Below are 10,763 nucleotides of genomic sequence, written 5' to 3' on the forward strand. Positions count from 1 at the left end.
AGTCACCTGGGCATTTAGCTGTGTGGGGGCTTCACTCTGGGGACTGCAGTGAGGGCTGTCAGACTGGGCCTGGCATCGCCAGGAGGGATACGGTTCCCTAACAGATTTTCTGTACTTGCTTTGATGATCTTGCAGCACATGGCAGTAAAGTGTCTAAGGGGTGCCTTTTACTAGGTGACAGAAAGGCACTCTAAAGGCTGGTGGAAGCCCAGTTCATACAGGGAGCTGGGAGTCACCTTTGGGTCACTGCCTGAAGACAATGTGGAAGGTGGAATGTGGGAGGGGGTAATCTAGGAGGTCTTCCTGGAGGAGGTGGTTGCACAGAAGTCTTTTGGGGAGAAAGAGAGGGGGAGGGCCCAGGCAGACCCAGACTTTCCTGGGCTGACCTTTCCTCCTCCACTGACCTCTCCCATCTCCCATTCAACGGGCAGCCGAGGTCCAGCTGCACAGCGGGCAGGGCGAACAGGCTGCAATGGAACACCTTCGTGAGCAGCTGATCAGCACCTTCCAGGAGCAAATGGACACACGGAGACGCCTGCTGGAGCTGGAAAACCGCGGCATGGAGCTGGAGATGGACACCTCCCACCACCTGCTCACCATTGCCAGGTAAGCACAGCTGGCCTGGGATGGGAGCCGGAGCTGGAGCCGCACCTTATGCCCCCCAACCCTCCATGGCCTGAATCCCCCGTCTCCTTTGGGGTTGGGGCTGTGGCAGCTGGAAGCATGAGAAGTCACGCCGGGCACTCAAGTGGCGGGAGGAGCGTCGGAAGGAGTCCTTCACTAAGGATGACACCAGGAAGGACTCGGACAACGGTGACAACCAGCCAGACATCGAGGAGCCCGCCGAGGTGGTGTCTGCCCGCGAAAGCATCGCTACCTTGATGACTGAGCAGAAGAAGCTGCGAAAGCAGAAGGTGCCTAGGGCTCTGGGTCTGGGAAAGGGGGTTGAGAGACTCAGCAGGAAGGGGCTGGGGGAAGCTTGTGGGAGGAGTGAAACCTGGGCTCTCAGGCCACAAATCCCCTGTGACTTTGAGTCTCTCTTTCTCATCTGAGAACTTCGCTGGTGGCTCAGATGGTAAAGAATCCACCTGCAATGCAGGAGATGCCACTTCGATCCCTGGGTCGGGAAGATCCCCTGGAGTAGGAAATGGCTACCCACTCCAGTATTCTTTCCTGGAGAACCCCATGGACAGAGGAGCCTGGTGGGTCACAGAGTCAGACACCAGTGAGGGACTAACGCTTTGTGTGTGTGGACTCAGTCGCTCAGTTGGGTCCGACTCTTTGTTACCCCCTGGACTATAGCCCACCAGCCTCCTCTGTCCATGGGATTCTCCAGGCAAGAACTCATCTTTAAAATGGGAGTGGTCAACCCTAGTGGGGTTGATGAGAAGAGTAAATAAATCCTTTCACACATTAAAGACTCAGAAAACTGTTAGCCAACATTTTAATGAGGATTTTCCAGATCTCCCTTCTCTGTTCTGGAGCATAGCCATACCAGGGGGCTTCAGGGTCCACCAGTCCAGAGGGCATGAGATGGGCTGCGGTTGAGCTGGTCCACGGAGCTCATTTCCCTGGATTCCCTGGTGGCTCAGATGGTAAAGAGTCTGGCCACCAATGCGGGAGACTGAGGTTCCATCCCTGGGTCGGGAAGATCCCTTGGAGAAGGAAATGGCAGCCCACTCCAATATCCTCGCCTGGAGAATCCCATGGAAGAAGGAGCCTGGCGGGCTGCGGTCCATGGGGTCGCAAAGAGTTGAACAGAACTGAGCGACTTTACTGCACCCAGCTTGTTTCAGGGATGGGTTGCAAGAAGGTGGGCACAGAGGGGTCACTCAGGAGCAGTCCCCGGGTGCAGAGTACAAGACACAGCTTCGAAAAGCAGGCCACGGAGTGGGGCTTCAGCCGGCCGCACAGCATCCGGGGGCTTGGAAGGGCGAGGACCCGCTCAGCGGCGGGCGCGGGCGGCCCCTCATCGGGCACCTGGTGCTGACGGCCCGCTCGGCTCCCCAGCTGGCGCTGGAGCAGCGGTGCCGAGAGCTGCGCGCGCGGGGCCGCCGCCTGGAGGAGACGCTGCCGCGGCGCGTCAGCTCGGAGCAGCAGCGCGAGGCGCTCGGCCTGCTCTGCCGCGTGCACGAGCTGGAGCTGGAGAAGGCCGAGATGCAGTCGCAAGCCCTGCTCCGCGACGGCGCGCTCCGCCACCGCCGCGAGGCCCTGCGCCGCCTGGAGCAGCGCCTCAGCCTCTGCGAGGAGATCATCCGCGCCCAGCGGCAGCTCATCCAGGGTAGGGTCCCCGCGCTACCTACCCCGCGAGTCCGACCCGCTAAGGCCCGAGAGCGCGCACTGAGCCCTGCCTCTCCGCTCCCCCACCGCAGACTGCAACCTGGCCGTGCCGCAGCATCTGAAGGAGCTGTACGAAGTGTACCTGCGGGAGCATGAGGAGGGCAACCTGGAGCGTGCCACCATGATGGACCGCCTGGCTTCTCGGGCCCTGCAGGTGGGCGCCCGGGCCGCACCATGCGCCCCTGTGCTAGGGGCAGGGCTGATGCCCAAGGCGGCGCCTTCCAGCAAGTAGGCTGGCCTCGGGACCGGGCTGGCTGGTCCCCAGAAAGCTGACACCTCCTCCTTATCCGACACAGAGCCTCGCCAAGCTCCCCTCCCGTGGTGTTCTTCTCCCGCACGTGTCCCCATTCAGGGTCTGAGGGTCAGGGTTGGCCATCTGAGATATCACTAAGGGCCCCAGATGCCCTCGCAGGAGCCCAGGCCACCAGGCGGTGCCCCTGGGGATGCCTAGCAGACCACGGCTGGCCCCTGGGGACTCAGAACACAAGCCCCCCTGTCTTCTGGGGCTCCCAGCCCAGATTACAGCCCCAGACACTCTGTGTGCCTGTGTCACCCAGGCTGTTTACTTGGTCCGAGACCAAGTCTTCTGACTCCCCTCTCCCTCCTTTCCTCTCCCCAGGACAGCGCCTTGCCCAAGATTAGCCCCCCAGGAACTGTGCCGACCCCGGAGGAGTCTGACCTAGACAGCGTCAAGATGCCGAGCTCCGAGTCCCCACACCAGCACGGAAGCTTCCTCCCTCTGCTCGGCACTGAGAGGTGAGCTGAGGACCACTTCCAGCCATCCAGCCCGCCTGAGCCACCAGGCCGTGTCTCAGAGATGCCAGCCCAGACCTGGCTTCAGGGAGGATGGAGCAGGAAAGAGGGGAGGGGGGCACAGGTCTGGAGCCAGGACTTTGGGGTCCTCGTTCCCACAATGTAACAGTTCTCAGGAGGGGTGGCAGTGGGACCCCCATGGTACCAGCCTGGGCAACAGCTGCCCATCCTCCTCTGCCCACCTCAGTGAAGCCAACCACCCGTTCAAGACCAGCTCCCGGGCCTGGCAAGCGAAGGGCTCCTGTCTGCCCACCCCACCCCCAATCCGGGTGGGCAACCTGGTGACACAGGAGGTGAGCAGTGGGCCCCACGGGTGGGAGTACCCAGGAGAGACATCCAGTGGTTGGGATGGAACTTTTCCAAAACAGCCCTCTGAGGACATAGGGTTCCTGCTGGGTCCAATGGCTTCTCTTCCCAACCCATTCATCTCACAGGCCACCACTCAGGTGGGACTGAACGGCCAGATCAACTCCTCCCCTGAAAGCATCGAGAATCTGTCGGAGATCCCCTTGTCCCACAAAGGTGTGTCCCCTGCCTCCCCCGACACCCCATCAGCCTGAGCCTGGCATGATCTCAATAGCTCAGCGCACGCAGCCGAAGCCCCTTCCTTCCCTCTCCTCTGCTGAACACACCCAGGCATCGTTCTAGAAAGAGAGGCACCAGTACCCAGAGAAGAGTAACCACCTGCTCTGTCCACACAGAGCAGGGGACACAATTGGAAACCAGAATGGGGAACACATGGTACTTGGGGTCACGCCCCCTCCACTTCCCACTCGGAAATAATTGTAATAGCAAATAGAGTCCGAATCCTCCCTACCCTGTGGCCACAGGTGACCCTCATATCTCAGCAATCCATCCTCAGAACCTGGGACTTCCCTGGCAGTCCAGTGGTTAAGACTCAGCACTTCCACTGCAGCGGGTGAAGGTTCGATCCCCAGTCAGGGAACTAAGATCCCGTATGCCGTGTGTCATGGTAAAAAAAAAAAAAAATCTTCCCAACCCACTGAGGCTGGTTTTACCATCATCAGTTTACAGATGAAAAGAAGGCTCAGAAACTTGCCCAAAGTTTCTCAAACAGCAAGTTGGGGTGAGCTGCAGCAGAGAAAGGGGTGTTGGAGGTGCAGGGGGGGGGAAACGTGGCCTTGATCCCGGGGTGGGTGCCCCTCTGTCCCGCCGCAGGGAGGAAGGAGACCGCGGCCGACACCAAGAGCATCGCCGGGAAGGCTGCCCGGCACCGCTTGCAGGCCCTAGGGGAGGGGGCGCCAACTGCTGGCACCCACCATAAAGCAGAGCAGCCTGTCCCTGCACTTGAAGGGCCAGACTGATGACGTGCGGCCGCCCGGACCGCTGGCCTGCAAGCGGCCGCCCAGCCCCACCCTCCAGCACACCGCCAGCGAGGACAGCCTGTCCAGCAGCACAGGCGAGGCGCCATCCCGGGCAGTCGAGCGTCATGGCGATGGCCCTTGTCCCCCGCTGCAAGGCCAGAAGAAAAGCCCAAGAAAGAAACGAGAGGAGTCCCTGGAGGCAAAGAGGAAGCGGAGGTCCCAGGCCTTTGAAGTCACAGGACAAGGGGTGAGCCTAGAGGGACAGGAGCTGGGGGTGTCTGGGCCCCCTCCTTGCCGGGTTCTGAAGGCTGGACTCCTCCAGAGGCCCCAGGGTACCACTAGCTGTGCACCACTCTCCATGGAGTTTCCCCCAACTGAACCCAACATCTCCTTGTATCAGATCCCCACGCAGCTCCCAGCTCATCTGGCTCTCCAGCCAACACAGCTGTCCCGCCCCAAGATGCACGTTGCTGGACCCCGGCCTGTGGAGAATCACACTGAAGAACAGAGGATGCCAGTGGTTGGACACCTGACCCTACCATCAGACCCTGGGAAAGACCACGCTGCCTGGCCAGGTCAAACTCCCCTCCGTGCCAGAGCTTGGGTGAGTCCCAGCAAGTGTCGGGGGCGGGATAGCAATGGGGAGAGGGGAGCCCTTGGCCAGGCCAGGGAGGAGACTGGTTGAACTCCCTGCCCCTATGGCTGCCCCTTGCTGGAAACTGGGTTCCTGAAGACTATTAGTGGGACTGGCCTCTGGGGGGGAGGTGCCCCTAGGGAGTTCAGAGCCACTGTGGGTGACGAGAGGGGCATGGAGAGGCATGCCTTAAAGCAGAGCTCCTGGCCCTTCCCGTTGCAGGCCCCGAGGACACCACCCCTGTCGCTGCCCCCTCCAACCCAGGGGATGTTTCCGAACGGGTTGCTCGGATGCCCCGCCTGCCCTATGGCACAAGCACCCAAGGCAAAAATGGGCACTTTGGGCACAACTGAGGGGCCCTGCCCGGAACCGGCCCTCCTGCCCGCCAAGGCTTGATGGGGTGTGGCAGTAATGGGAGACGGAGGCTGGGCAGATGGGGATGACCTGGCGTCAGGAGCTCGGGATCTCAGAAGGCTGGGGCCCCTGGGACCCAGGAACCATGGGGGTGCCTGCCCCCACACTTCCGTGCCTTCAGTGCCAACGGGAAGGGGAACTGAGCCCAGGAGGCATGGCCTGGATGGCAGGGCTCCCTGGCTTCCCAGCCCTGGATCCCCGGGCTCTCTGGGCAGAGACTCCTGTTGCCGAAACTCTTCTCTAAGATCTGCAACCAGATTGGCCTGAGGAATGTGGGGCGGGGATGGAGCAAGGAGGGACTGTTCATGGGATTAGGGCTCCTGGGCCCACATCTGGGACAAGGGCATGCTGGATGGCTGGGGAAGGGCCCGCCGGGCATTTCCCTTACTGTGGCTGGGGGCTGGAAAGGAATCTAGCTTTGTTACTCAGCAGTCGTTTCCACCTTCCCCCTGCCCCAGAACTGCTTGTTAACAATAAAAATCCCATTTGAGTTTTGTTGGTTGTTCCGGAAACTAGACCTTGTCTGAAAGGTGGGGTGGTCCTGACAGACTGGGCTTCCGTTCCCCGGGTCGTGCTAATGGTAAAGAACCTGCCTGCAATGCAGGAGATGCAAGAGATGTGGGTTCAATCCCTGGGTCAGGAAGATCCCCTGGAAGAAGAAATGGCAACCCACTCCAGATTCTTGCCTGAGGAATCCCATGGGTAGAGGACTGGCGGGCTCCAGTCCACAGGGCTGCAAAGAGCCCGACAAGGCTGAGCGACCGAGCACATCACTGATTAAGATTCAACCCAAGTCCCCTCTTCCCACCACACCCTCTTCTTCTCCGGCTGGTTGTAGAGCACCAGTCAACAGACTCCTGGGGGAAAGTGTTTTTCCTCCGGACTCTGAGGTCTCTGCCCAGACCCCCTCCCAGGAGAGGTCAGAGACTTAGGGTTGTGCTTACCCCTCCCACCCCAGGAAGCCAGGGCTCAGAAACTGCTCAACTGAGCCCCTCAGTTTCAGGTGAGAAAGCTCCCCCAAGGTGCACCTGGCCATCTCGATGCTTTTACCTGCCCTGTCCCCTGTGGGGACGGGGGCCCTTGGGGAAAAGGTAATGAACGATGGGGAGTCCCTGACCTGTGGAGCCCTCCTTGGACTGTTTTTGCCCCCAGAACTGGGTGGTTTAATCACCCCCTTGCCGCTCCGAGCGCTGGTTTATTCTACCAAGAGCTCTGGCTTCCCACGTAGTGCTGGTGATAAACAATCCACTTGCCAATGCAGGAGACGCAAGAGACACGGGTTCGATTCCTGGGTTGGGAAGATCCCCTACAGGAGGAAAGGGCATTGCCCTCCAGTATTCTTGCCTGAAAAGTTCCACGGGCAGAGGAGCCTGCCAGGCTACATACAGTACATGAGGTGGCAAAGACTGAAACACTGCTGAGCACACACATACACACCACCAGGAACCTTCCTTTCAGGTCAGTGAGAAAGCAACTCCTGAAACCAGGCATCTGGTCTACCACCCACCACCTGGCTTCTATCCACCCAGCTCTCAGGCCGCTAGGGCCTGGTCCCCCAGCAGGCCAGGACAGACACCTCCACTGGCCATGCCAATCCTGGTCCCTCTGCGCCATCTCTGCTGCTGCTGCTGCTAAGTCGCTTCAGTCGTGTCTGACTCTGTGCAACCCCATGACGGCAGCCCATCAGGCTCCCCCGTCCCTGGGATTCTCCAGGCAAGAACACTGGAGCGGGTTGCCATTTCCTTCTCCAACGCATGAAAGTGAAAAGTGAAAGTGAAGTTCTACTGGGCCTTTATTTTCCTGATCCAGAGGCCTCTGGAAGGCTCAGCTTCCCACCCCGGCCCGCCTGGCTACTTGGGGGTCCGGATGAGGGTGTGATAGACGGGCTTGACAATGAGGTGGAGATGCAGGGCATTCTCCACCAGGTACTCGGAGTTGCGCCGCTGCAGGTCGGCGTGCGCCAGGAAGTCACCGGCCTCCTCGCTGCTCTGGTGGAAGCTGTAGGCGTGGCGGACCAGCAGGCGGCCGTGGTGGCGCGCCCCCACCAGCACGGTCTTCTGGAAGCTCACGCCCGCCGCGTCGCCGCCGCTGCTGGCCGGCGTGACCACCAGCCGGGGCCGGCCGTCCTCGGGGCGTGCGAGGGGCAGCGCTGTGCCCGTGGCGTCCGCGTAGACAGGCCGCAGGCTTACCGGCAGCCAGCGTGGCGAGAAGAGCACGTTCCAGGTGACCCGGCGGCCCGAGTCATGGCTGCTTGGGCCCAGCTGCGTCTGGAAGCTGGTGCTGCGATCGTCGCGGGCCGGGTTGTTGATGACCCACGGGGCGCCCCAGGCAGGCGCGAGGTAGTTGTGGGGCAGGATGGCGCACCGTTGACGTCGAAAAACTTGGCGTAGTGCAGCGGCGAGGCGGCGTGGAACTGGTAGGCCTGAAGGAGCAGGTCGGCCACCGCCGGGCCGTGGCGCGCCAGGGCGGCCGAGCGCGCCTGAAGCTAAACAGCTGCGCCGCAGGGATCACGGGGTAACGGATGGCGCGCAGCGCGCGCTCGGCCACAGCCGGCGGCGGCCGCGCGCGGCCCAGCCACGCCTCCAGCGCCTGGAAGAGCTCCAGCTCGTCCTGCAGCACGAGGTCCGAGCGCGCCAGCAGCTCAGGGCTCACGGCGCCCCACTCGGCGCTCCCCGCCACGGCCGACAGGTTCCAGGCCAGGAACTGCAGGCAGCTCTGGCGCAGGGCCTCGTCCCCGGTGCTCACCGCGTAGTGGTACCAGCCCACCGCCGGGCCCGCGCCGCCCGCCAGGTGCGCGCGCATATAGTCGGCCACGCCCCCGCTGCAAGGAGGCCACGCGGTACTTGGTGGCCAGCTGGTGCAGGGGGATGGCCTGTGCCAGCAGCACGGTCAGCTCTCCGCAGTAGAGGTACCTGCCAGAGAGGTACAGAGATGGAGCGCGGTCAGGGAGGCCAGCGGTTACCCTATCCAGCGCTGCCTCCTGAGTCCCGAGGATACCCGGCCTTGGGCAGACAGTATCGTCATTAAGGGAGCCAACAGAAGGACCTTCCCGCGCGCATCCTACTTCACCGCCTCTTCTTTCCGGTTTCTCGTGGGACGTGGAAATAAGCAAGCATTTATTGAGCACAGGCGGCTCAGTGGTGAAGCATCCGCCTGCCAATGCAGGAGACGCAGGTTCTGTCCCTGGGTCAGGAAGATCCCCTGGAGTAGGAAATGGCTACCCACTCCAGTATTCTTGCCTGGAGAACCCCATGGACAGAGGAGCCTGGTGGGTCACAGAGTCAGACACCAGTGAGGGACTAACGCTTTGTGTGTGTGGACTCAGTCGCTCAGTTGGGTCCGACTCTTTGCTACCCCCTGGACTATAGCCCACCAGCCTCCTCTGTCCATGGGATTCTCCAGGCAAGAACTCATCTTTAAAATGGGAGTGGTCAACCCTAGTGGGGTTGATGAGAAGAGTAAATAAATCCTTTCACACATTAAAGACTCAGAAAACTGTTAGCCAACATTTTAATGAGGATTTTCCAGATCTCCCTTCTCTGTTCTGGAGCATAGCCATACCAGGGGGCTTCAGGGTCCACCAGTCCAGAGGGCATGAGATGGGCTGCGGTTGAGCTGGTCCACGGAGCTCATTTCCCTGGATTCCCTGGTGGCTCAGATGGTAAAGAGTCCGCCCGCCAATGCGGGAGACCGAGGTTCGATCCCTGGGTCGGGAAGATCCCTTGGAGAAAGAAATGGCAGCCCACTCCAATGTCCTCGCCTGGAGAATCCCATGGAAGGAGGAGCCTGGCGGGCTGCGGTCCATGGGGTCGCAAAGAGTCGAAAAGAACTGAGCGACTGCACTGCACGGAGCCTGTTTCAGGGATGGGTTGCAATAAGTGGGCACAGAGGGGTCACTCAGGAGCAGTCCCCGGGTGCAGAGTTCAAGACACTACTTCGAAAAGCAGGCCTCGGAGTGGGGCTTCAGCCGGCCGCACAGCATCCGCGGGCTTGGAAGGGCGAGGACCCGCTCAGCGGCGGGCGCGGGCGGCCCCTCATCGGCCACCTGGTGCTGACGGCCCGCTCGGCTCCCCAGCTAGCGCTGGAGCAGCGGTGCCGAGAGCTGCGCGCGCGGGGCCGCCGCCTGGAGGAGACGCTGCCGCGGCGCGTCAGCTCGGAGCAGCAGCGCGAGGCGCTCGGCCTGCTCTGCGGCGTGCACGAGCTGGAGCTGGAGAAGGCCGAGATGCAGTCGCAAGCCCTGCTCCGCGACGGCGCGCTCCGCCACCGCCGCGAGGCCCTGCGCCGCCTGGAGCAGCGCCTCAGCCTCTGCGAGGAGATCATCCGCGCCCAGCGGCAGCTCATCCAGGGTAGGGTCCCCGCGCTACCTACCCCGCGAGTCCGACCCGCTAAGGGCCCGAGCGCGCGCACTGAGCCCTGCCTCTCCGCTCCCCACCGCAGACTGCAACCTGGCGTGCCCGCAGCATCTGAAGGACCTGTCACGGGAAGTGTACCTGCGGGAGCATGAGGAGGGCAACCTGGAGCGTGCCACCATGATGGACCGCCTGGCTTCTCGGGCCCTGCAGGTGGGCGCCCGGGCCGCACCATGCGCCCCTGTGCTAGGGGCAGGGCTGATGCCCAAGGCGGCGCCTTCCAGCAAGTAGGCTGGCCTCGGGACCGGGCTGGCTGATCCCCAGAAAGCTGACACCTCCTCCTTATCCGACACAGAGCCTCGCCAAGCTCCCCTCCCGTGGTGTTCTTCTCCCGCACGTGTCCCCATCCAGGGTCTGAAGGTCAGGGTTGGCCATCTGAGATATCACTAAGGGCCCCAGATGCCCTCCCAGGAGCCCAGGCCACCAGGCGGTGCCCCTGGGGATGCCTAGCAGACCACGGCTGGCCCCTGGGGACTCAGAACACAAGCCCCCCTGTCTTCTGGGGCTCCCAGCCCAGATTACAGCCCCAGACACTCTGTGTGCCTGTGTCACCCAGGCTGTTTACTCGGTCCGAGACCAAGTCTTCCGACTCCCCTCTCCCTCCTTTCCTCTCCCCAGGACAGCGCCTTGCCCAAGATTAGCCCCCAGGAACTGTGCCGACCCGGAGGAGTCTGACCTAGAGAGCGTCAAGATGCGAACTCGAGTCCCGCACCAGCACGGAAGCTTCCTCCCTCTGCTCGGCACTGAGAGGTGAGCTGAGGACCACTTCCAGCCATCCAGCCCGCCTGAGCCACCAGGCCGTGTCTCACAGATGCCAGCCCAGACCTG

General features: G+C 62.0%; 1 protein-coding gene and 1 pseudogene across 4 annotated transcripts in view; one reads left to right on the forward strand and one right to left on the reverse strand.

The window, feature by feature from the left end:
- Positions 1-10,763, forward strand: part of KIF19 (kinesin family member 19) — a 36,615-nt gene that overhangs the window by 22,089 nt on the left and 3,763 nt on the right. For 3 of the 4 annotated variants that reach the window (XM_070389027.1, XM_070389026.1, XM_070389025.1), the window contains 7 exons: positions 432-606; positions 716-914; positions 2,011-2,281; positions 2,373-2,494; positions 2,960-3,096; positions 3,341-3,446; positions 3,588-3,675. In XM_070389027.1, the coding sequence (XP_070245128.1) occupies positions 432-606; positions 716-914; positions 2,011-2,281; positions 2,373-2,494; positions 2,960-3,096; positions 3,341-3,446; positions 3,588-3,675 (1,098 nt within the window). Of the gene's footprint in view, positions 1-431; positions 607-715; positions 915-2,010; positions 2,282-2,372; positions 2,495-2,959; positions 3,097-3,340; positions 3,447-3,587; positions 3,676-4,332; positions 4,726-4,878; positions 5,015-10,763 lie in introns of those variants that run through there. The other variant, XR_011467862.1, reaches the window with a different exon arrangement.
- On the reverse strand, positions 7,360-10,057 carry LOC138983960 (BTB/POZ domain-containing protein 17-like; annotated as a pseudogene).

Source organism: Bos mutus, chromosome 19 (genome assembly GCF_027580195.1).
Source record: "Bos mutus isolate GX-2022 chromosome 19, NWIPB_WYAK_1.1, whole genome shotgun sequence".
NCBI lineage: Eukaryota > Metazoa > Chordata > Mammalia > Artiodactyla > Bovidae > Bos > Bos mutus.